This window comes from Gymnoscopelus microlampas (genome assembly GCF_963454915.1).
Source record: "Gymnoscopelus microlampas genome assembly, chromosome: 21".
Classification (NCBI taxonomy): Eukaryota; Metazoa; Chordata; class Actinopteri; order Myctophiformes; family Myctophidae; genus Gymnoscopelus; species Gymnoscopelus microlampas.
The window spans coordinates 17,711,499-17,737,275 of record NC_139958.1 but is presented as its reverse complement, the minus strand read 5'-3'; the positions used below and the strand labels follow the sequence as shown (position 1 = coordinate 17,737,275).

Sequence of the window (25,777 nt, the reverse complement as noted above, 5' to 3'; positions counted from 1 at the left end):
AACCTAGGTCAGTGGTTTTCAAACAGTGGTCCGGGGACCACCAGTGGTCCTTGGGGGGGGGGGGGGGCACCAAGGGATCCTCAGCTAAATTAGTTAACATAGCGTCAGAAAAATGTAAACTTTGGCTATTTTTTGAAAAATCTCGAAAATGTGTGCATGTCTTTGAATATATTCAAACTCAAATCTTTGCTTCTGGGGGTCCCTGGCACAAAACATTTTCAGATGGGGGTCCACGGCCAAATGTATATCAATTTAGGGGTCCTTGGCATGAAAAAGGTTGAAAACCACTGGCCTGGGTAATTATGCCATTATGCTTAATAATGACAATGCAAAGCCCATGGTGTCCAAAGGTACTTTTTAAGCACAAAAGTCATAGTACTCGTGGCATAGGCAAGTCATGCGGGGTTAAAATATACTCTTTCTTGCGGACAAGATGTTTTAGTGCACGTGGCCTTTTAACGGGGTGCCTCCATGAAGTGAATTTAAGCTAACTAAATGTAGTTCAGCATTAACTGCGTCAACATGGGACTACAATCATGGCTGCTACTTTCAGGCACCAGCACATGGTGGTTGTTGCGGTTGTAGGTCAGTGGAGGGCGCTGTTGGTCAGTGGAGAGTAAAATGCTGCAAAATGGCACTTTTGTGAGACTTTGCTTCCAGCCCTGTCAACCTGTACTTTGACTAAGAAGTCCAAAAAAATAATAATAATGTGAAGAAGAGCATAACACATCATCCTTTTGACTAAATACGGGAATAAAACATGTTTTTTTTTTTTATATCAATGAAGGCATACATGTCCGTCAATGTGTATGCATCTAAATGTATAAACAGATGTACACATACATAAGCATATATATCATACAACATCTGAAAGTGGATTGTAAATAATCACATAGTATACATCACATGAGCTGTAGCGACTTCAAGAGGGTATTGTGAACACAGAGTTTTTTTAGGTGTTTTTTTTTTTTATCGTGCCTTGGTGCGTAGATTTACATTCAGTTTTGATTCGGGATGAAACCATAAGCATTCAGGGTGTCATCTAAATCAGTGGGTTCCCGGGCCTTTTAATGGATCAGGGCCCACTTTAAAAATCTTGAAAGTGTTCACGAAAAAAACAAACATTTTAGTTTTAAAATATTAATGTTATATTATCATTAATCTCTCAGATCATTAAAATGTTTTCTTGCCAATCGGTTCCCAAAAAAGGGCATAGCAGTTGCGGCGATTTTGTGGTGCCACAAATAGAAAACCCATTCATTTTCAGAAAATATTGATATAAATGATTTTAAGCCTGGAACCAAGCCACCCAGGCTCCTGGCAAATCATGACCAAAAAACATTTGATTTGGTGTCAAAAAATATTTGAAAACCACAAAAAAAAAAGGGTATTCATTAAATATAGTACCGGTATACAATATAATTAAATATTCAAATATTTGGTTCACCAGGAGCCTGGATGGCTTGGTTCCGGGCTAAAAGTAATTAATATAAATATTTTCGGAAATCTCTATGGGAAAGATTCATGTTTTTTTTATATCTGTGGCACCACAAAACGTCCGCCACCGCTATGCCCTGTTGTATTATCACGAACATCTTACGCTGCGTTCACACAGGCAGACACAAACGCTACAGAGTCTATGTTTCATTTGCAATGGCGGCCAGCGGACGTGATAGATTACAAAGCTACACCTGGCGTTTGTAGCCGCTACAATATCTACAAAGCTACAATTGTCCAAAGTTGAGCTAGCTTCAACCGCTGCTGCAAAGCTACAAAAACCACTGAGTGTTGTTTTGACCATTTCCACTCATTATTTCTGTCAGCCAGTTCCGTGTTCTTTATAACCCCAGGCTTTATATCGTCTCTGTCGGGTGGGAACCTCACGTGTCCAAAAACTGTTACTTTTCAGGATTCAAATAAAAAAATAGCAAAAGTAGCAGAGCCGCAAGCTCGAAACGCGTCGCTTGTAGATCTGCTACTTTCTATGCTTTCGCAAAGCAAACGCAAAAAGTTAAAATATGGAGATAAGAGAATTCTGCCGACAGCGACGATTCTGTTGCGTTGCTTTGTATCTTCTGTAGCTGGCAGTGTGAACACAGCGACAGCGTTAATGTTTGTATCTTTTGTAGCTGGCCGTGTGAACACAGCGTTAGTGCCAATGCCAATTATTTGGGGTCCGGTTCCCGGCCAACAGGTCGGGAACCACTGATCTAAATAAACCACGCCCTCCCCCCCCCCCTTATACACGACCTCATTTCCTCTTTGGGTTATTGGTTTGCAGGGCATCACAAACACCCAACACACAGTGGCTGTGGGGCCGCTTACAAAACACACGCACGCACGCACGCATACGCACACGCACACGCACACACACACACACACACACACACACACACACACACACACACACACACACACGCACACACACACACGTTAACACTCTGACTGAACCAACCATGCATGAAGGAATGGGGACCCGGAACATACATACAAACAAACAAAACAAGAAAAAAAGAAAGAGAAAATAAAATGAACCGTTAAAAAATAAATTAAGTGTAAATATATAAAAACAGAAGAGAGGGGGCGGGGCAGAGGAGTGCACATGGGATTGTCTTCACTTTAGATCCAGGATGTCTTCTTCGAAGGATGTGGAGAGGCTGAATGCACTGGCCACTAGGGGGCTCTCCTCTCGCAGTGCCACCTTCTCTGCCTCTGGCTCTGAACCAGACGATAGGGCTGTCAAGATCATGACATTGTAGATTTTTGATTAGTTATACAAAATATTGCGATTATTGATTTAATTGTGTTTTTGGCGTTGGAACACATAAACACATATTACAGTTCTGTTTTGCCTTTTAGGCTTTGTAAACCAAAATTGCACTGGGCAATGACAAAAATAAGGCCATAATGCTTAATAATTGTATACTTAATTTACGGAAATAGCAAAAAATGGCCGATCTACAAGCTCACAAGGCGTCGCATCGTGATGCAATACATTGTGAGCTTGTAGTTCGGCCATTTTGGTTATTTTGGAAAGTTCTTCAAAATGTATGAACATTTTCCAAAATGTTTGATGTTTTGATGTTTTACCATAAAATGCCCCAAATAGGGACACTGGGTTGAAAGCGGTGAAAAGATCATGGACAATGATATATATATATATATATATATATATATATATATATATATATATATATATATATATATATATATATATATATATATATGACTTTTTGTTTTGTTTTGTTTTTTAAACAGATGAAAGGATCATGCAAAGATAATTGTGATTCGCTCAAATAATTGGAATCAGGTGATTATGTATAAATTGTGACAAACTTACCAGACGAACAATGCAGCTGGATGTCTGCGTCTTCAGTCGACTCTTCAGTCAACCTGATTGGAAAGAAAGATGCCCCAATAACAATAACAATGCAATTAATGACAGTAACTCATACGGATATTATGTCAATTAGGATAGGCTGACACTGTTGGTTGATCGTTGGTACTGGTTGATTTTAGGGATCCACGATATTGACATTTTGGTGAAATCGATCGATACGGATACAGATTATTTGCTATACAAGTTTCCAGTAGCGTTTAACTACACCTGTTATATATGTTACAGGTAGATTGGAAAAGAAGCGCTTATTTTCACCGCCCGTCCGCCCCCCAGGCACGGGGGGACGTCATGGTCCAAAAACTATACTTTATCGGCGAAAAAAAGTAGTCCGCGGTTGTTTGAAAAAGTAATGTCCCAAGCGGGAGTCAAACCCAGGCTCCCAGTGATAGTGGATGGGGTCCAATGAATATCGAAGTGCGCCACTGAGGCAGGTACGTATGTATATCCATGTTGTCGTAGTCGTCGTCCTCGCATCGCATCACAGCCCCGCCCCGAGCCTAAAAACAAGCGCTCCACTTCCAATCTACCTCGAATGCCAATCTACCTGTGACATATATATAGGCCCACACCAATATGACGAACGATGAACCTTTTCTACATCCCTAGTTGATTCTAAAGCCCTGTTGCCCCTCACCTGTCGCTGTTGGTGGACGTCAGGGCTCGTGCCTTGGGCTCCTCGTCGGCGTTCTTCTTGCCGGCCTTCCTCTGTTTGGTCGCACCGCTGTCCGACTTCCCGCTGGGCTCCTCGGTCAAGCCTGCACGATAATCAATGGAGTTCCACTTAGCTATTCCAGTGGTTCTTCTCAAACATTTTAATTGCAAGGCCTGCGATAACTTTGACAGTATACGAATGGAACCAAATGGCACAGGTGTAAAGTAACTAAGTGCATTCACTCAAGTACTGTACTTAAGTAAAAGTTTGAGGTACTTTTACTTTACTGGAGTATTTCCAATTTTCAATACTTTTACTTCTACATCCACAGAGGAAAATATTACTGCAATTATTTGAAAACTTTAGTTACTAGTTACTTTGCAGATTTTGATTATTCGTACAAAACATATGTTACCCACTTCAGCCCTATATACTACATTTCAGCCATTTGAAAATAGCCCTCTATAATGTGTCGCATTGTGAGGTTGTAGATTAGCTATTTTCGCAGAATGATCACCACCCCCCCTAGCCCATTAAGACCTGGAACGCATCTGTGTCACTTTATAGTGCCAAGTGCCGCGCTATGAGCTTGTAGATCTGCTATTTTTGAAAAATATTGAAACATTTTTTTTTAGATTTTTTTCAAAATGTTTAAGAATCGCCTCAGGTCTTAAAGGGCTAGAATAGGGAAGCTACTGTAGGTTTCAAGAGTTTAATGTTATTCTGTTTTAGTTTTGGGTTTAGGTTTTAACATTTTACCCAGCAGCTCCTTCCGAGTGCGGCTGGCCATCTCTTTGATCTCCATCCGAGAGAGAGAGAGCGAGTGTGTGGCGGAGATGAGGGACGAGGGAGCCACCATGACGGGGAAGGGAGTGGTCAGCACCTTGTTGACCAGAGGGGACTTCAGGGGTCTCTCGATGCTGCGGCCCACCAGGTTGCTCAGTGGGATCTTGAAGATGTGCTTGCAGGCAGCGTCGCCTGGACATGAGAAAAGTGGAGGAAGAAAACAAGGGTTATTATTAGTTGACAAAAAAAATAAAAAAATAACCCAAACTATAATTAGAAAGAAAACTTTTTTTTTTTGTAAACAAAAAAGAAAATAAAAACCCTAGTAAATCCACTTTAAGAACAAATGGAAACTAAAATAATAATTTAAAAAACTATGAAAAATTCTAAACTAAAACAACCTTGGACAGAAAGACGATAGGAAGGTGAAAAAAAAATGAGGCAACGTAATGAGAAAAGGTAACGGAATGGACAAGGTAGAGATAACGTGACAAACGTCAGAGAGAGAGGTATAGGTGTAGCAGTTAAACATATATTGTCACTCTCAGGGCAGAAACCTTGTATGTCCAAAAGAACCTGTGTTCCAATAGATCCAATGTAGTTATTATTTAGTCACAGTCTCTTGTAAATACTTTTCATTTGTTAAATATTTTTTTTAAATGACAGACTTACCGTAACCACTTTCATTTTTTACTTTCAAAATGTATCAAAAATGGCAAAAACAGCAGATCCACAAGCCTGTAGATCACCTATTTTTGTCATTGCAGGGCATTAATGTACGAAAAAAATAATACATATACATAGAAATATGGAGATACAAGGTTTGTATTGGACAGCAACAATATACAGTCAGGTTTACATGTTAGAAGAGTGCAGTTAGAATTACTCGACCGGCGAGCCATTACGCCAGCACAGAGGACTGGCTGGGACAACATAATTACATCTCCACCATTTGAATGGCAATACCTGAATCTAGACTGATTGATGATCCTACATAATGAAATCATTTGTGATCGCATTATGAATTATGAATCATCTGCTCTATATCAGCCTAGTGTAATGTGACCACTCAGTGATGGCCATTTATTATCAATCATAGACCATAATTATACAATGTATAAATTAAAATGAATATTAAGGGTTAGACATTTAGGGAGTATAGTAATGGCTATTACAGCGGCATGCCAGCATGCAGTGCTCAATTGTGCCAACAGGGGGCAGTGTCATAGTTCTGCACCATTAAAATGGTTCTCAAAGTGGGGGCCAGGGACCCTCAGGCTTCCAAATGGACCCTTTACACGTATGTAAGTCTGATAGTCTACAAATGGAACCAAATGGACCCTTTCAGGTCTGTAACTCTGACAGTCACAGTCTACAAATGGAACCAAATGGACACTTACAGGTCTGTAACTCTGACAGTATGCAAATGGAACCAAATGGACCCGTAAAGGGGTCCTTGGAATTAACCCATTAGGACCAGGAACGCATCTGTGTCATTCTAGATTTGAACTATAACCATCATTTTATACTTGGCTATTCAAAAATAGCAGATCTACAAGCTCATAGCTTGTAGATCTTCTATATTTTGAAAGAAATTGATTTTTTTTTGCAAATCTTTGATTATATACATTCTTTTAAAACATTTGCAACTCAAATCTTTGCTTCTGGGGGGTCCCGGGAACAAAATATTTAGAGATGGGGGTCCGTGGCCAAATATATATAATTTTGGGTGGTCCTTGACATGGAAAAAGTTTTGAGCACCACTGATATTAAAGCAACATACGTTTTTCAGAAAACTGTTATTTTAGAAGACATTTGTAGAATCCACCAGAAGCAAAGATTTGAGTTACAAATGTTTGCTTTCAAGATATATATATATTCAAAGATTCACACACATTTTCCATGATTTTTCCAAAGAATTGCAGATCTACAAGTAGTACAACAGTGCGGCTACGAGCTTGAAGATCTGTTATTTCTGAATAGCTCAAAGCAATCTTACAATGACAGAGATGCGTTCCCGGTCTTAACGCATTAAAACATATCAGGGCCTCAGGAATAGCCCCAGTACATGGACACACATATGACTGTGTTATGTGTGACTGTGTGACTGAATCAATGCTGAGGCACCATACACGTACATCTGAAATGTCAGCGGGTCAGGGGGCAAGGAAAGCAGCACAGAGAAAACAGAGGATTATTGGTATTATTTATGACAGGTACAGTACAGGTCCCTGTACCTGGAATGTCACAAAGAAATGCCAATAAACCCCCAAAAGGTAGGACAGAAAGGCATGCTGTCTGTGTGGAGTATGAATTATCATAATCATATTCCATGTGTGTGTTTCTGGAACCGAGGGGAGAGTCGTCCTCTGTCTCATGGACTAAGTGCTCTACTGCTCAAATGAGATGATATATATATATATATAGTGTGTGTGTGTGTGTCTGTGTGTGTGTGTGTGTGTGTTAGGGATGCAAATTATCTATCAATTCATTAATTGATAATTGATAACCTTATCGACCGATTAACCGGTTAACTGATAAACGGCTTTTTTTTTTTAATCTGAGAATCTTAATTTCAGATTTAAAAAAAAATCCTAAAAAAAAGTGCTTAGGAGCCGAGATACAGCCTTTTTCAGTAAGTTAAACAAGAAGTGAATGGAGCAGAAAATCTTCAAATCATCATATCTTGGGTTCTGAACATTTAAATGTTTTTTTCTTTTTTTTTCAATTAATTGTTAATTATTTGATTTAATCGGATAATTTCTTAACGATAGTTAATCGAAAATCGATTAATTGTTAACATCCCTAGTGTGTGCGTGTGTGTGTGTGTGTGTGGTGTGTGTGTGTGTGTGTGTGTGTGTGTGTGTGTGTGTGTGTGTGTGTGTGTGTGTGTATATATATATATATATATATATATATATATATATATATATTCATGCGGAACAGCTACATCAGAAACAGCATCTTGTCCACATTAACCCCTTCAATCCGGGAACACATCTCTGTTATTTTAGATTTCTTTGGCTATTCAAAAATAGCAGATATACAAGCTCATGGCGTGGCACGCCACTCGCTATTTTTGAAAATGTTTGCAAATCTTTGAATATGTATTTCCTAAAGCGAACATTTCTAAAACATTTTGTTCCAGGAACCCCCCAGAAGCAAAGATTTGAGTTACAAATGTTCGCGTAAAAAAAAAAAAATATATATATATATACATATATATATATATATATATATATATATATATATATATATATATATATATATATATATATATATATATATATATATATGTGTATATATATATATACATATATATATATATATATATATATATATATATATATATATATATATGTGTATATATATTCAACGATTTGCACAATTTTCACGATTTTTCAAAAAAAATGCCAAAAGTATAAAAATAACGGGTTATAGCTCAACACTAAAATGACACAGACGCGTTCTGGGATTGAAAGGGTTAAGTGATGTGATTACATCAAATGAAACATGACCTCCCCAAGGAGCAGAACATGCAGCCGTACGTACAGACGGACGGTATGGAAGAAAAAGGGATTTCTTTTTTGTCAGTCTCTCTACATCCTCCCGTTGCCCACCCCTCCTCCCACATTGTGCTCCTGTTGCCGGTGATGGAAGAAGTAGCCTAACTCACATGTTTTTACTTGAGTAAAAGTATCGATTACCCTGTAGTAGAAATGGTCCACTACAAGCTTATAGTGCTCAAAATGTACTTGAGTAAAAGTATTGGCGTCAAAATACATTATGTAAAATGCCAAAAGTAAAATGACTCATTATGCAGAAAGTCCCATTTCGAGTTTTCAAATGTATGAGAACCATTTGAAAATAGCAGATCTACAAGCTTGTGAGCTTGTAGATCGGCTTATTTTCAAATTGCTAATAAACAAAATCTACAAAGTAACTAGTAACTATAGTTTTCAAATAATTGCAGTGGAGTACAAGTACAATATTTGCCTTTTGAGATGTAGTGGAGTAGAAGTGTAAAATGATTGAAAATTAGAAATCCTCCAGTAAAAACTGAACATTTCAAGTATACAGTACTTGAGAGTAAATGTACTCAGTTACTTTCCACCACTGCCTGTTATAAGCCCACCCTCCACATTGTGCCGCCTGTATTTGGAACGACCACTTTGGATTGGAGAGAGGGGCTGACAAAAGTCTCCATGGCGACGGTACAATCTGTAAATCATGCTGCGGCAAACGTGTCTTCTCCTTCTCTCTCTCTCAATCTCTCTCTCTCTCTCTCTCAATCTCTCTCTTTCTCTCTCTCTCTCTCTTTCTCTCTCTCTCTCTCTCTCTCTCTCTCCTTCACCCTCATCTCTGCACTTCATTGCGAGACGAGTGTCGCTCGCATCATGCATTTCAGTCGAGAATTTGTTTCTGCGAGCAACAGTCTCCTACGACAAAGTAGGACAAATTTGGAACACTGAACACGCGATGAACACTCTATGCCATTCAAAAAATAGCAGATATACAAGCTCATAGCGTAGAGCTGCTATTCTTTTTTTGATCGTGAAAATTTGTGCAAATCTTTCAACATATATATTTTTTTGAAACAACATTTTTAATCTTTGCCTCTGGGGGTCCCTGGAACAAAATATCTTGAGATGGGGAGTCATTTTTGGTATGATGGTTTTACCCATCAAAATATAGTTGTTCCAGGGACCCCCCAGAAGCAAACATTTGAGTTAAAAATGTTGTTTAAAAAAAAATGCCGTGCTACGAGCTTGTATATCTGGTATTTTTGAATAGCCCAACGTTTAAAATAATCTCTCTCTCTTTCTCTCTCACAGACTACATACACAAACTGAACACACGTGTCTTGCACGCGCTCGCTCAGTTTTGCCTCGCATGTCTGACATCCACTCTCCACATCTAGTTCTATCATTTTAACCTCTTAAACCATTAAAACCTGTGAGAGCATCTGTGTCATTTGTTTTTTTACGTTCAAAAACAGCAGATGTTAAGCTCACTTCGTGCCGCGCCGCGAGCTTAACATCTGCTATTTTTTTACGTTTTTGGAAAAAAAAGTATAATCTTGATATAACTACTGGTTTAACCCATTAAGAACCGGGAGCCCGTCTGTGTCATTTTTAGCGGCGCTAGTTAGCGGCGCTAGCCGCTCTATACCTTTAGGTATAGAGCGGATATTAGCCCTCTATGCCTGGCTTTTGCGTCAACGTTCTGATTGGTCAGGTGCGCCAACGTTCTGATTGGTCAGGTGCGTCAACGTTCTGATTGGTCAGGTGCGTCAACGTTCTGATTGGTCAGGTGCGCCAAAGTTGTGATTGGTCACTATTCATGACATCACTATGATGTCATGAATATAGAATTCGATGTCTATATAAACGATGACAATGACTTCATCTTATTATTCATTTGGCTAAAGTCTCCGTCTAGGTAAGTTATTTAAAGTTAATATGACGAATAGAAAGAGAAAGATACAAGAACAGATGAAGGGTGAATGTATAGAAAGTCTGAGTTCGGGACCCAGTCATCCGTTATGACAGAATGGTTTGATAGAGACGATCGAGAATCCAAGAGTCCGTTAAGGTTCTGATTGGTCAGGCCCGTCAAGGTTCTGATTGGTCAGGCCCGTCAAGGTTCTGATTGGTCAGGCCCGTCAAGGTTGTGATTTGTCAGGCAAGGGGACTATTCATGACCTCACTATGATGTCAAGGTTTATTTTTTATTTCCTCATGTTTTGTTTTGTATATATTTTTATTTGGCTAAAGTCTCCTTCTAGGTAAGTTATTTAAAGTTAGATCCTCAATTTAACTTTATCTGTCGTCGACGCTCTGATTGGTCAGACCCGTCAACAAAGTGATTGGTCAAGCTTCACATGACACATGGCTATAAACACATTATAAACACATATCGATGACATAATGTATTCAAAGGCGCCGCTACCTTCACACAGGGTGTGATTTTTAAGATTTATTTGGCTATTTTTGGAAAAAAAAATCGTGAAATTGTGTGCAAATCTTTGAATATATATATATTTTTAAAGCGAACATTTGTAACTCAAATCTTTGCTTCTGGCGGGCCCCTGGAACAACATATTTTGAGATGGGGGGGGGTCCGCGGCCAAATACAGATCATTTTGTTTGCCGCTACGCATCGTGCAGCTCGCAGACAGGCTGTGTTTCCACAGAATGCTCGCCGCTAGGATTCACGGCGTGCACTCCATGGCATTCCTCCTTGAGTTATGCGTCTCCTTGTGCTCTTTTCATTCGGCCCTTCTCTCTCTCTCTCTCTCTCTCTCTGCGTGTTTTTCAATCTCCTCATGCTGCCTTAAGACATGAAGACCAGGAGGAGAAGGAGGAGGAGGAGGAGGAGGAGAAGGAGGAGAAGGCGGAGGGGGGGATGGGGGAAGACAGAATGTTCACTTAACATTCAAACAACGTTCAGTCAACATGCCGCCTCGGAACAGAGAGAGAGAGAGAGAGAGGGTGACAGACTGTGTGAGCAGCGTGCAGCTAGCAGTGAGCGGATGTGCACATTGTGAACCTCCCTCCCTCCCTCCCTCCTTTTCTCCCTCCCTCCCGCAGTACCTTCAGCGTCCTTAGACATGTACAGGGAAAGCTTGGTACCGTAGGGGATCCGTATAGAATCTGAACCAAGAGGGGGAACGAAGAAAGAGGATTACACACAGAAACGACACCACCACAACAACAATAACAGTATGCGCATGCAGCTATAAACTCCCAAACGCACGCACGCGCGCGCACACACACACATACACGCACACACACACACACACTAATGATAGTTCGCCCCAAAAAAATATTTATCGATTAGTCACCCCATGGAGACTCGAATTCATGGATATTGTTTTGTTTTTGTCGCATTCCTAAGCTAATAATTTGAGGGTCAGCGGACCGGTAGACAGCGGTTCCGGCAGGAGACACAAAGGAGACTCTTTGTGTCTCCTACCGGAACCGCTGCCGGTCATCAAATTATTGGCTTAGGAATGCGACACAAAATCAAAATATCCATGAATTCAAGTCTCCATGGGGTGACAGGAAAAAAAGTAATTTTGGGAGTGAACTATCCCTTTAACCGTACATAGAAATGTGTGCAGATAAACAAGGAAATGTGAGCAAAGTAAAGAATGCATTTACCCAAAGCAGTTTATATTACACCAACAACCTACAAACACACAAAGTGCCCCCCCGGCAGCCCTGGCTAAACACAGCTAGTGGCAGCCAAAGCCTCCACCCTGTCAGCCTTAACCCACTCAAACCCCCGGGAACGCTCGTATCTGTGTCATTTTTAGATGTCTTCGGGCTATTCAAAAAATAGCAGATCTACAAGCTCGTAGCGCAGCACTTGCTTGTATATCTGCTATCTTTTGAAAAATCGTGAAAATTTGCGCAAATCTTTGATACATTTTTTTTCAAAGCGAACATTGGTAAAATATTTTTGTTCCAGGGACCCCCCCAGAAGCAAAGATTTGAGTTACAAATGTTCGCTTTAAAAAAATATATATATATTCAAAGATTTGCACACATTTTTAACGTTTTTTCCAAAAATAGCAGCTATGAGCTTGTACTGTATATCTGCTATTTTTTGAATAGCCAAAGTTATCTTAAAAAGGACAGAGACGCGTGTCCCGGATTGAATGGGTTAATGGAACTGGTAAATAAACCATTCCCTCAGGAGGAGCAGAAGGAGGAGGCGGTGTGTTGATGGAAGCGGCGAAGGAGGAGGAGGAAGACACCCCAAGTGTGTAAGACAGGGACACATCCTCGCTGTCCGGGAAGAAACCTCACATGTCGAAGGAAAAAAAAGGTGACTTTTCAGGAAATGGGGGGGGGGGGGGGGGATAACCTGTGTTCAAATGGATCCAGTGTGGTTATTATTTAGTCACAAGCTCTCATTAAAGGGATAGTTCACCCAAAACATTACTCTTTTCTATCGATTAGTCACCCCATGGAGATATTTTTTTAGTTTTTGTCGCAAAAAAAAAGGAGACTCTTTGTGTCTCCTACCGGAACTGCTGCTGGTCATCATATTATTGGCTTAGGAATGCGACAAGAACTAAAAAAATCACACCCAGTGTGAAGTGAGCGGTATGGTCATCACAGTGATGGAAGCTCACTTAAAAAAAAAGTTTTTGTATGTTCACTGTTTTGTATGTAGGTCTGAGTCTGTTGTTGTTCTAGTCTGTTTTTGTTGTAGTCTGTTGTCTAAATGTAAACCCGAAAAATTGCAAAAATGATTTTTTTAAAGTGCATAGTCCTATTTATAGGTTATTAATTTCATCATGTGTCTCGCTAGCCAATCACAGTGCTGAATAGAGTCAGCCAATAGAGTCAGCCAATCACAGTACAGCTAGGGGTGTACTAATGTAGAGGGGTGTGCTATTATGAGCCAATCACAGTACAGCGAAGGGTGTACTAATGAGGCGTCCAAACCCCACTTATAGGGGCGGCGACACCGCTCAAAAATATCCATGAATTCAAGTCTCCATTGGGTGACTAATTCATAAGAAAAAAAGTCATTTTATATCTCCAAATATGGAAGGATTTTCCGGCCCCACAGCGACGCTATTATGAACACCATTTATTGTTTTAAACGTGTCTCTCCTTTCCTTTTACTGTGGTCATTTAGCCCACTCGTGCTGCGAGCTTGTACATCTGCTATTTTTGATTTTTTTTGGGGGGAAAATCTTGAAAGTATGAGGATTTAGAATGCATTTGTAGAATCGGCCTCGGGTCTTAATGGGTTAGAATTGCTGTAGACGCGTCCGGCGATGAGCCGCGTCTCCTCCTAGATAACAATGGTGATGATAAACAGACACAAGGTGCTGCCATCACATTCATTAAACTGGCCATCAATTAGCTCAAACAAACTGTCGTCCTTGTCCCGTCACCTTCGGGTGGAAACCTTGTATGTCCAAAACGGTTACGTTTGAACCTGCGTTCCCAGTGGATCCATTTTTATTTAGTCACAAGCTCTTGTTAAAAAAAAAAAAAAAACATCGGTTAAATATGAATAAAACGCACAGGCAGGCTATTTTGGGCAATGTGGGCGAAGATTTTCAAAATCTTTCAATAGTTGTTCAAACATTGTCGACCAGCCGTTCTACAAGCCCACAAGGCATCAGAAGGGCGATGCCTTGTGAGCTTGTAGATCTGCTGCTTTTGCGCTCCTTTTTGCGTGACACTGTCATACGGCGAGGTATATAATAATTCATTTATTTATTAATTTATGAAAGAAAACGTTAAAAAGGAAATATGGAAATATGGAGATACAAGGTTTCTGCCTGGCAGCGAAGATATATTTGTCCCGTGTCAGACGGCCGTATAAATCTAGAGGAGGGAATGGTATGCCAATTAGTATGAAGGGGAGAGACGGGACGGGAGCAGACTATAGGGGGCTCGGATGAGGGGGCCGGGTGGTATTGATTCCGCTTCATTCTTCGAAAGGACAGACGACCTACGAGACGATGGCGTTCGCCGTGTCCTTTAGCGAGAGGGGACTGATGATGGGTGACTGGTCTGTTTCAGTTGTTGGAAAATAGCCCGATCTATACGAGCTGACGGCGTGGCGCATCGCGACGCGTTGTCACCTTGTAGATCGGCTATTTTTGAAAGAGTTAGATAATGCGTTAAAATCTTTGAATATTTATTTTTTAAAGCAAACATTTTGTAAAATGTTTTGTTCCAGGGAGCCCCAGAAGCAAAGATTTGAGTCAAAAATGCTCCCTTTAAAAAAAAATATATATAATACATTTTCAAGATTTTTCAAAAATCGCAGATCTACAAGCTCATAGTGCGGCACTCGGTGCCGCGCTATGAGCTTGTATATCTGCTATTTTCTAATGGCCAAAGTATAAAATAATGTCTTTTAGCGAGAGGGGACTGATGGGTGACTAGTCTGTTTCAGCTGTTGAAAGTAGCCGATCTACAAGCTGACGTTGTCAGCTTGTAGATCGGCTGTTTATGCGCGGGCGCACCGTCCGCGCAACTTTTGGTATTAATCAGGATTAATCATGGAAGTGTCCTGTGAGGCTTCGGAGGCGAGGTAATGTGGGATCATAGATCACACCTATGGCTTATATACGATGAACCATCATCTGTTGACATTTCTCTCATAAACAGGATGCAACCAGAGACTGTTTAATTTAGTTGGGATAATACTTGGCTACGGCAGGTCAAGGCCAAATTTTGTCTGCAGTCCTCACGCTGAATTCACACCGGCAGAGGCGGCGATTTCCATCCCTCCGTTTCATCGCGAAACGCAATCAAACGGGCGTGTCCGAGGTATGAGTTACACACACACACACACACACACGCAAATGAGTGAGTCGCGGTCCGGCGAGAGAGCTCCACTGCTCCGAGGCGAGCGAGGCTCAAAGCCAGCGAGAGAGCTCGCAGGCAGAAGCACGGACACTCGATACTCGTCGCTGGCAGCTTGTTTGTAAGCGGTCTATACGATCTAGATTAATTTCACATCTACAACTGCTAGTTTAAAACTGTGTCATCAGTATTCTCTATAAGTGACACACCTAGGCCACACCCACTCCAGAACACCGCGTGTGATTCTGGTTGGCTCTGTTCTGAATCTCTGCCATAGACAATGCATTGAAACCTCGCCGCTTTCTCAGAACACGGTGTGAATTCGTGGAGTTAGCCTCTCTATACCCTTTGATAAACACTCTGGATGACAGTATGAGAGGAAGTCGACGTTTATAGACGGTTTATTGATCTTACCTAGCCTGGTAAACCCTCCCTCCAGAAATCTCATTTCCATTTGATTTCTGGAGTGAGTCTGGCATGAACGCCCATTCTGCAATATTGGCTGTGTACGCCAAACTGACGAGCCTATCAGCGTCGTCGCACATCGTTCTGTGATTGACAGCGACAGTTGGCCAATCAGGTGGCGAGTTCGAGTGAGCCCGAATGAAGCCGAGTGCAGCCTGAGTGACGCCGAAAAAAGACAAACGGCAGCCATTGTTGTTGTCCGAGTGCCTCAAACTTCTTTTTTGAGGCACGGAATTTACTATTAAGATATCGTTTGGATAGAATTTAGTTGTTTAACTTCATATATGTGGTCAATTAATCATGACAGAGTCTATTTAAAAATATAAATTTAGAGAACCGGCAGGGGCGGGGAGTGACACGCATGTATCCCAATAAGGCAACCTATTTTGGGCATGGCCGTCTCAAAAGTCCCGTTGCGTCACATAGTCTGGAGGTGGTAAAAATGAACTGCTGATTGGCTGAAGGGGAAAAACGATCATTGGCTGAAGGGGTTGTCAGTCAACGGTATTACTCCCGCCCAACTCCAGCCCACAGCCAATATTGCAGAATGGGCGATCAGGCCAGACTCACTCCTGAAATCAAATGGAAATGAGATTTCCGGAGGGAGGGTTTACCAGGCTAGATCTTACCGTCACCGAGTGGCGAAGGGAACACGGGCATCTCGTAGCCCGTCGGCGTCTGAGGGGAACTCTGGGAGCTGGTGTCTCTGGAGCTGCAGTTGGAGGCCGAACTCACCGGAGCCGACGAGACGAAATAGATGTCCGACTGGAACAGAAATACACACAAAAAATATCAAATATGAATAATTGTCATTGTCAATAATTGTCAACGTTTACAGATGGTTTATAGAATTGGTTCTCAAAGTGGGGTCCGGGGACCCCCCAGGGGTCCTTGGGGGGGTGCCAAAGAGATTTAATTTTTGCTTTATTCCATAAATGCAGATTCAATTTCTTTGGCTATTCAAAAATAGCAGATACACAAGCTCATAGCGCGGCACCGAGTTCGAATTCCGTTCGAACATTTGTAACTCAAATCTTTGCTTCTGGGGGTCCCTGGAACTAAATATTTTACAAATGTTCGCTTTAAAAAATATATGTTCAAAGATTTGCAAACATTTTCACGTTTTAAAAAGAAAATAGCAGATCTACAAGCTCGTAATGCGGCACTCGGCGCGATATGAGCTTGTGGATCTGCTATTTTTGAACGGCCAAAGAAATCAAATCTGCATGGAATCAAGCAAAAATAAAATCTCATGACATGAAAATGTAATGATGATGTTTAGGTAGCTCACAGTGAGCTTGTAGATCTGCTATTTTCAAAAGATATTTATATTTGAACAACTTGTGAAATGGGACCTTCTGTATATTGAGTACTTTCTACTTTTGATTCTTTAAGTACATTTTGATAGCAACACTTTTGTACTTTTACTCAAGTACATTTTTAATTCCGGACTTTTACTTGTAGCAGAGCATTTCTACGTTGCAGTATTGATACTTTTACCTGAGTAAAACATTTTAGTACTTTTTCCACCACTGAGCACAGTGCACACATGCACTGTACTAGGAGGCACGACTTGCCCCTCTCTGCCCATATGGCGGTCTCGTTGACGCATCGCTCCGGAGAACAGCGGCGGCCAACGCGGAATCTACTGTACGCGCACGTGTCTATGGATAGCTGTGCATTACATCATCACACTGTTGGCTGACTTATTACACAGTCCCAGAGCCTTCTATTGGAGAGTTACTAGTGTACATCAATGAGGGGGGGGCAGTAAACAGCGCTCGTCGGTCACGTGGTTCATTGTAAACTCGAAATAGTGACAAACGCTCATAGACTCCAGTGCATTCCCTAAACTTCCCGGTTAAGGGCTTTGTCACTATTCGCCAATTAGTCTCGCGTAGCCAGACCCCACAGAAAATGAAAAACAGCGACCTCTGCTTTTCTGATATTCTGTGGAGTCTGGCAGGAGTATAATGTTAGACTAGAGCGCAGGGAAACACCGGTTTCATGTCTGCCTATAGCGCATCACTTCCGGTTGGTGCGACCATGTTTTCATTCCCACTAACAATATTTCTACACGGAACACTAACACCACTTCTCCCAGAGAACATGGATGGTTTTGGTTATAAGCCCACTTGTTTCTATGATGAAAGAGTAATTTAAAATGTGAATATCTTTCCGTGGTTTTGTCCGCTCCGAGGACGCTATTGTTAAATTAGTTTCGGCTAGTTTCGAGGGGGGGAGGGTGGATCATGGTGGATGGACACGTGAATCCCGCCCACTACATTTGATTGGGTAAAGCGCGGCCCACTTCCTGATCTGAAGGCACGCCCACTTGTAGCCAATGCGCACTGGTTAGGACGAACCGCTCCGACAGATTCCACCGCAGGTCGGAATCTGTTCTTGAGAGATTATTCGCCAATAGACGGGCTCTGAAGAACATTGGTTCTCAAAGTGAGGGGTCCTTGGGGGGGGGGGGGGGGGGTAGATCGGCTATTTTCAACAGATTTTCTATACATTTTATACATAATTATGATAACTTGTGAAACAGGTCATTCTGCATAACGAGAACTTGTACCTTTGGTACTTTAAGTCCATTTTGATACCAACACTTTTGTACTTTTACTCAAGTACATTTTGAATTCCAGACTTTTACTGTAACAAGAGCACATCTACATTGCAGTATTGATACTTGAAAAATTGAAACATTTGAGAACTTTTTCCACCACTGCCAGTATTCCCACGTGGCAATGATCTACTTTGTGGTTATAACAATACGCATGGCAAACAGCTTCAATGATGTCTATTTGTCGCCCCCCCCCCCCCCCCCCCCCCCCCCCGAAAATGAAAAACCTTGCTCCTCCTGAGCCCTACATTGTGCTTTTCAGAGGACAAGATGAATAGATTAAAAAAAAGGTTGTACACACAGTACAGCATGTCCTCTTCTAGTCTATTGTGAATATCCAACACAGTTTAACCCTTTCAGACCGCATGTGTGTCATTTTAAGATTTCTTTTGGCTATTTTTTTAAAAATCTTGAAAATTTGAGCAAATCTTTGAATACATATATATTTTTTAAAGCATTTTTTAAAAACTCAAATCTTTGCCTCTGGGGGGATTCTACAAAATGTCTTCAAAATCCTAGTTAAAAAGAGAAAAAAAATTTTGCTATAATCAGTGGTTCTCAAACCTTTTCATGTCAAGGACCCCCAAAATTATATGAATTTTGGCCGCGGACCCCCATCTCAAAATATTTTTTTCCAGGGACCCCCCAGAAGTTCTAACAGAGTTAAAAATGTGCGCTACGGAAAAAAAGATATTCAAAGATTTGCACACATTTTCACAAAAAAAAAAAAAAAAAGCAGATCTACAAGATCATATCGCGGCACTCGGTTGTAGGTCTGCTATTTTTGAATAGCCCTAAGAAATCTTAAAATGACACACAGATGCTTCTCCCAGTCTGAAAGGGTTAAGTCAAAGTGGGAACATCCATTTATTTACTAATGGAGAAAAATGTACTGAACTAAAAAATAATGGTGTGTATTCACTATTCATAGTGAACTGAATACAATCACGGGTTCATACACTGACCCGGGACGCCGTTAGCTGTAGTTCTGGGACTACTGCTGTGTAGACCAGGTTGCCGTTGACGACCAGCCGAATCTCAATGGAGTCCGTTGTGAAGGCCAAGATATAAGGGAATGCACAAACTGAAAAAAACAACAACAACAAAACAAAGTTAACATTATCAGACTTTTTTTTTATTGCTTTATTCAGACAGGACAGTGAACAGAGAGACAGGAGAGCTGAGGTTCTCAACCTTTTCAGGCCGCGACCCCACCCAAAATAATCATATTTGAACCGGGGACCCCCCCCCCCCCCACCCCGACAAGCACTTGGAATTGTAGGAGTTGAGGCATTACATTTAGTTTGACTCGGTTCCACAGATAAATATTGTGAAAATAGCAGATCTACAAGCTCACAACGCGGGGCGTTGTGAGCTTGTAGATCGGCTATTTTCAAAATGTTTGCCTCTTTCTTATATTATTTGACAATTTGGCCAATGTTTGACCTGTTTTTATAATATTGTTTGTTGATTACTTTTGATGCAGTAATGGTCTTTTTCTTTTTTTTCTTTCTTTTTTTTTTGGCATTAAAATGGTCTTAAAAGTCTATACATTGTCACTTCACTGTCATCTGAGGACCCCCCCCCCCAAAAAAAAAAAGAAAAATCATGTGGGGTCCCGACCCACAGGTTGAGAACCACTGCAATATAGTGTCATAGGTCAGCTGCGAAAAGGACTTGTAGCCTGATTTATGTGCTATTCCTCAGTGAGCCCCTATCAAGACATTTAACCACCTAAACCCTATAGAGCGTCGCAGTTCCCGCCCACTTCCAGTTGCCGGAAGTAAATACTCAATGCATTTTTCCCATTGACTTTTCCGAAAATATTTATATAAATTAATTTAAGCCTAGAATCAAGCTATCCAGGATGCTGGTGAATCATGACCATAACACGTTTGATTCTGTGAAAAAACTTTTTTGAAAACGGCAAAACAAAGGGTATTTATTAAACATAGTATATCATATCATTAAATATAAAATTTAAAAAAATCACAGAAAAAAAGGTTTTATGGTCATGATTCACCAGAATCCTGGATGGCTTGATTCTAGGCTTAAATTCATTGATATAAATATTTTTGGAAAAGTCAATGGGAAAAATGCATTGAGTATTTACTTCCGGCACCCGGATTCTGCGCAACTGCGATGCTCTATATACTTTGTTGACCTGGGTGATAGTCTCCTCCTTTTTCCTCTCTACACAAAATCTAGCAAATAGCCAATCTACTTGTGAGCTTGTAGATCGGTTATTTTGTGCCAAATGCTCAACCTATTTTCGCACAGAGTAGGGACGCTAGGGTTTATGTATGTATGGTTTTGTTATGCATTGATATAACTGCATTTTTATGTAACACACACACACACACACACACACACACGCGCGCGCGTGCGCGTGTAAAAAAAGCTCAATGGCCGCCTGTGGCTACCCGTGTCGTTACCATGGAGACAGATCGGGCTCGGGCCAGGTCGGCCAGCCAGCCTGGGCAGGCAGGGTGTGGTGTGTTGTTTCCGTGGCAACCTACCTACGATGGCATTATTATTATGGTCTGTTGTTGTTGTCGTGGCAACCTTACCGATGGCATTAGGCATCTGGTTCCAGCTGAAGTGGAAGTCAGAGGTGTTGGCCTGGATCATGGGCGTGGAGCCGTTGAACGGACACACTTTCATGTAGTAGCAGATATCTGCATGATGGGACACACAACCAGTGGTGTAAAGTAACTAAGTACATTTACTCAAGTACTGTACTTTAAGTAAAACAAATTTAGGTACTTTTACTTTACTTTACTACAACAATTATCTATGCTTTTACTTCTACTCCACAACATCTCGGAGGCAAATATTGTACTTTTACTCCACTACAATTATTTGAAAACTTTAGTTACTATTTACTTTGCAGATATAAATTATGACATTATAAAATATATGAACCACTTTAGCCCTATTTTATAACTAGGCTATTTGAAAATAGCCGATCTACATGTGTCGCATCGCGACGCGTTGTGAGCTTGTAGATCTGCTATTTTCAAACATTTTAGTACTTTTACTTTTGGTACTTTAAGTACATTTTGATACCAATACCTTTGTGCTTTTACTCAAGTACATTTTGAATACCGGACTTTTACTTGTAACAGAGTATTTCTACATTGCGGTCGGTATTGATACTTTTACTTAAGTAAAATATTTGAGTACTCTTTCCACCACTGTTAGAAACATTTGACCAAAATAAAAATAAAAACTTGTCAAAACAGGGACAGTTGAGGAGAGACTCACAGTTGTAGCACAACAGCAGACCGGCTTCACCGTCTTCATAAACATCGATGGCTGCTACAAAGTTCACCTGCAAGCAAAACAAAACTCAGGTTACAGCTCGGTTTCCCAAACTTCATCAGCTGAGAACCAAAAGATACATACATTACATTTTCACCATTTTTGTTTTTGTTCTCTCAGGGGTAAATGCGACCACTGCGATGTCGTAATGCTTAAATCAAAGCTGAAAACCTTTCTTTCTTAAACCTATATTTATTCAATCATTCAAGAAAAAAAGAAAACCTATTTAGTCTTATTGGACAAAGCAAATGACTTCATTTTGTATTAACCCATTCAATCTGGCAAACGCATCTGTGTCATTTTAGATTTCTTCGGCTATTCAAAAATAGCAGATCTACAAGCTCATCTGTGCCATGCTATGAGCTTGTAGATCATAGCAGACCATAGCAGAATTTGACGAGTTAACTCGTCCATGGCAGGCAATGAGTTAAGGACGTTGAGGTCATAAAAACAAGCACTCCTCTTCCCCAACACTCCGCTGAATGGGTATGGTGCAGCAGCTTAATATGTTGGTGTGGAAACTATATACTTTAGTTCCGCATTTAAAAAACAGAAAATCGGTTAATTCGGTACGGACCGTTTGGTTTTGGTACGGGCCGTTCTGTTCGGTACACCGGTGTGGTTTGGTACTTTACGCCCCTACTAAGAGTTTTTTTCTCCAGTGTGGATACGCTGGTGGTGTGTCTTTAGAGTGTCGGACCGACTGAAGCTTATGTCACACTGTTTACAGTGGAAAGGTTTTTCTCCAGTGTGGATACGCTGGTGTGTCTTCAGGTGACTTAACTCAGTGAAACTCCTGTCACAACGTTTACACTGGAAAGGTTTTTCTCCAGTGTGAATACGCTGGTGTCCCTTAAGGCTACCTAACTGACTGAAACTCTTCGCACACTGTTTACAGTGGAAAGGTTTTTCTCCGGTGTGGATACGCTGGTGTCTCTTCAGGTGACCTAACTGACTGAAACTCTTGTCACACTGTTTACAGTGGAAAGGTTTTTCTCCGGTGTGGATAAGCTGGTGTCTCTTCAAGGTATCTAACCGACTGAAACTCTTGTCACATTGTTGACAGATGTGAGTTTTCTTTCCTGTGTCAGTCAGATGATGTCTCTTTACTCCCGTTTGCGTTAAAGTCTTGGTAGACTGTTGGCTACCGTAAGGTCTTTCTTCCTCTGAGTTTCCTTGCTGCTGGCTCGTCGTCGGGAACAGTGGGTTCATCGTCAAAGTTGCCGCTATGCATGGGCTGTAATGGTCCAAGAATGTATGTAACTAATGATGTTTGACCTTATGATCCAGGAGTGGTTACGGGGCAATTACCAGCAGAATATCAAGTGTATGGAACTCTGCTAATAGTTCCTCTGGTACGTGATAAAGGCTTCCTCGATGTCTCTCTCCATGTGTGTCATTCACACGGTGCAGTCGGGTTTTAAGCTGAGCGGATTCAAAGCTCACGTCATCATTACGTTGTCACTATGATGTCAGCCATGCCCAAATATGGAGTTCCATGTCATTAACTTAGGGTGACCACCTTCAAACAGGCCCATTGAGGGACAGATGAACCAGTTTCGCGGGACACATGCACGCGCGTGCATGAGGAATAGCGCACGCGCACATTGGGACATTGCTCTGCTTGTGCGGGACACGGGACAGAGGGTCCAATTTCGGGACTGTCCCGCAAATTTCGGGACGGGTGGTCACCCTACATTAACTGAGATAAAGTTTCAGCCCGGTCAAACCTCAATTGTCTTCCAGTATGAAATTAAGTTCTGACATGAAAATAATGACAGTCATAATTTATACCAGCTCGTGGCAAGCTAAACGATAAAAACTGCAGAATTAAATAACATAATTATGCAACTCCTTTGAACAGAACAACTCCTTAGGAGAGAGATAATACAATTTCATTGTATTAATGAATTTGTATGTTTCAACCTTTAAAATATGTAGTTCATTTCTTTGGCCACCAGATGGCCTCCGTTTTTTTTTTTGCATTAATATTACCAATTAATTAATAATTAATAATACCACCTGATGATTATGTTTTAGGGGGGGGGGGGTTAACTGAAAATCACGGCACCCCGTCTTTAAAGCAGATCTACAAGCTCACACGCATTGTGAGCTTGTAGATCGGCTATTTTCAAATGGCCAAAATGTATATACGACAGATCGAATGGCCAAAACACAAATAGCCAAAACACAAGACACATCGACCAGCAGAGAGCAGCAGATCGACCTCTCGATCACTCGCTCACTCGCTCGACCCCCCCCCCCCAAACAGGCTCAAACAGTCCAAACGTCATATCCGGATATGGCGTTTTCGCCGCTCGCCGATCGGGCTTCAGATCGTTGGTATACACGACGACGATAACTGTTCGTCATCCAGACTAAAGAAAATAGAACTGGAGCTCTCCGTTCGTTTTTTATACCGTGTGAAAAAAACGTGTTTTTCCCTATTCTGGCCTAAAATGACACTTTCAAGCTTCTAGACAACCGGAAACGGAATCTGCGTCATGAATCCGGATCCGGGTGAGTGTGAAGTGAACAGAAAGAGAATCTGATGGTGAAAAAAAAAAAAAAAATACACAGAACAGCGCGATCACAAATTAAACAATGAAAAAGCTATCAGCCCTTCTAACGCGTCGATGGCGTGGGTGGATTAAGTAGCATTTGACTCTAAAACGCGTCAATGGCGTTAAAAGAGTTGATGTATGTATGTTTTGTAATAATAATCAAAACCTACAAAGTAACTAGGAAACTAAAGTTTTCAAATAATTGTAGTGGAGTAAAAGTACAATATTTGCCTCTGAGATGTAGTGGAGTAGAAGTAAAAGTACTGAAAATTGGAAGTACTCCAGTAAAGTTAAAGTACCTAAAAATGTTACTTAAATACAGTACTTGAGTAAATTAGCCTCGCGTGGCCAGACAATATCACACAACACACTGCGTGGATATTAGTCTAGTCCCTATCAACGATAGATTTTTTTCCAAGGGGCGGTTACAAAAAGATCCAAACGGACTCTATTGGTTAGACTTAAACCAATCAGAGCAGTGCTTCCTTGTACGAACCAATCAGAGCAGTGCTTCCTTGTTGATAAGCCCGCCCACATTCGAATACTGGGCCCTGGTTGGTCCCGCACAACCTCTGCGGGAGAGAAATACATTCTCTATGGAGGGGGGCCAGACCTAATCTGCCGAGGGCTAAAGTGCATGCAATTTTGCAAAGGCAGATTCGTCTGGAACCAGGCTATGAGTAAATGTACTTAGTTACTTTACACCATGGTGTGTGTGTGTGTGTGTGTGTGTGTGCACCTCACCCTGTTGGCGTCTACGTGATGAAGCCGGTAGGCGTCGCCGGTGCTCTCGTTGATCAGGTCAAACTGGTGCTTGTACGCCACACAGATCATGTTGTCGTTCTCGCCCGTCGGCCCGTCCACCAGTGCCATGACCACCGGCGGGTCGCACAGGCAGATCTCCTACCAGGACGCACATGGGACACGGGGAAAGTGACAGCTTACATCATTAGATACTGCACGTTAACGCCAGTGGTTCTCAAACTGTTTCATTTAAGTATTCCTCCAGTTTGGTATTATATGCATTTAAGCCAGCGGTTCCCAAACTTTTTAGCTCCCAGGTGATACAAACTAGTGAAAATAGCAGATCTACAAGCTCACTAGATCGGCTATTTTCACTACTTCTTGAACATTTGTTTTAGAATTTATGGAATTTCTTAGATTTTTGCCATTTATTTATGAAATTATTTTTGAAAAATGTATGAATTTGTTATTAATTCATGAGTGCCGAGCACCGAGTGCCACACTATAAGCTATTTTTGAATAGCCCAAAAGTATAAAATAATGGTTCAAATGGTTCAAATCTAAAATAACAGATGCTTTCCCGGTTACCACATTGAGTGCCAAACACGTAGATCTACATGTTTTCAAATACACCCGTCGAGTGAATTTTTTTGTATAAAAAAAAATCCACAAGGGCCGCTCTAACGCAACTTAGGAATGATCCTAGGTCCCTTTAATATGGAATGGAAGTCACTTCCATCCGCTCCAATGATGGAGAAAAAGGTCCATATCTCCATACTTTTTTACACTGGTGAAAACAAGCCATTTTCGGCGGAAGATCACTCTGCAATGGCGGATCGCGTTAGAAATATTATTGTTCCAGTCGTT

The 25,777-nt window shown here is 41.2% G+C and overlaps 1 protein-coding gene across 4 annotated transcripts in view; it reads right to left on the bottom strand.

Moving 5' to 3' along the window:
• Window positions 1-275: 275 nt before the first annotated feature.
• garnl3 (GTPase activating Rap/RanGAP domain like 3) overlaps window positions 276-25,777 on the bottom strand; it is a 108,380-nt gene continuing 82,878 nt past the window's right edge. For 2 of the 4 annotated variants that reach the window (XM_084047912.1, XM_084047913.1), the window contains exons 23-32: window positions 24,911-25,069; window positions 21,546-21,612; window positions 20,849-20,956; window positions 19,244-19,362; window positions 16,282-16,417; window positions 11,435-11,494; window positions 4,812-5,030; window positions 4,035-4,155; window positions 3,341-3,393; window positions 276-2,736 (exon numbers count right to left, since the gene is read on the bottom strand). In XM_084047912.1, the coding sequence (XP_083904038.1) occupies window positions 2,615-2,736; window positions 3,341-3,393; window positions 4,035-4,155; window positions 4,812-5,030; window positions 11,435-11,494; window positions 16,282-16,417; window positions 19,244-19,362; window positions 20,849-20,956; window positions 21,546-21,612; window positions 24,911-25,069 (1,164 nt within the window). In that variant the 3' untranslated portion in view covers window positions 276-2,614. The remainder of the gene's footprint in view (window positions 2,737-3,340; window positions 3,394-4,034; window positions 4,156-4,811; window positions 5,031-11,434; window positions 11,495-16,281; window positions 16,418-19,243; window positions 19,363-20,848; window positions 20,957-21,545; window positions 21,613-24,910; window positions 25,070-25,777) is intronic. The other 2 variants (XR_014600049.1, XM_084047914.1) reach the window with 2 other exon arrangements.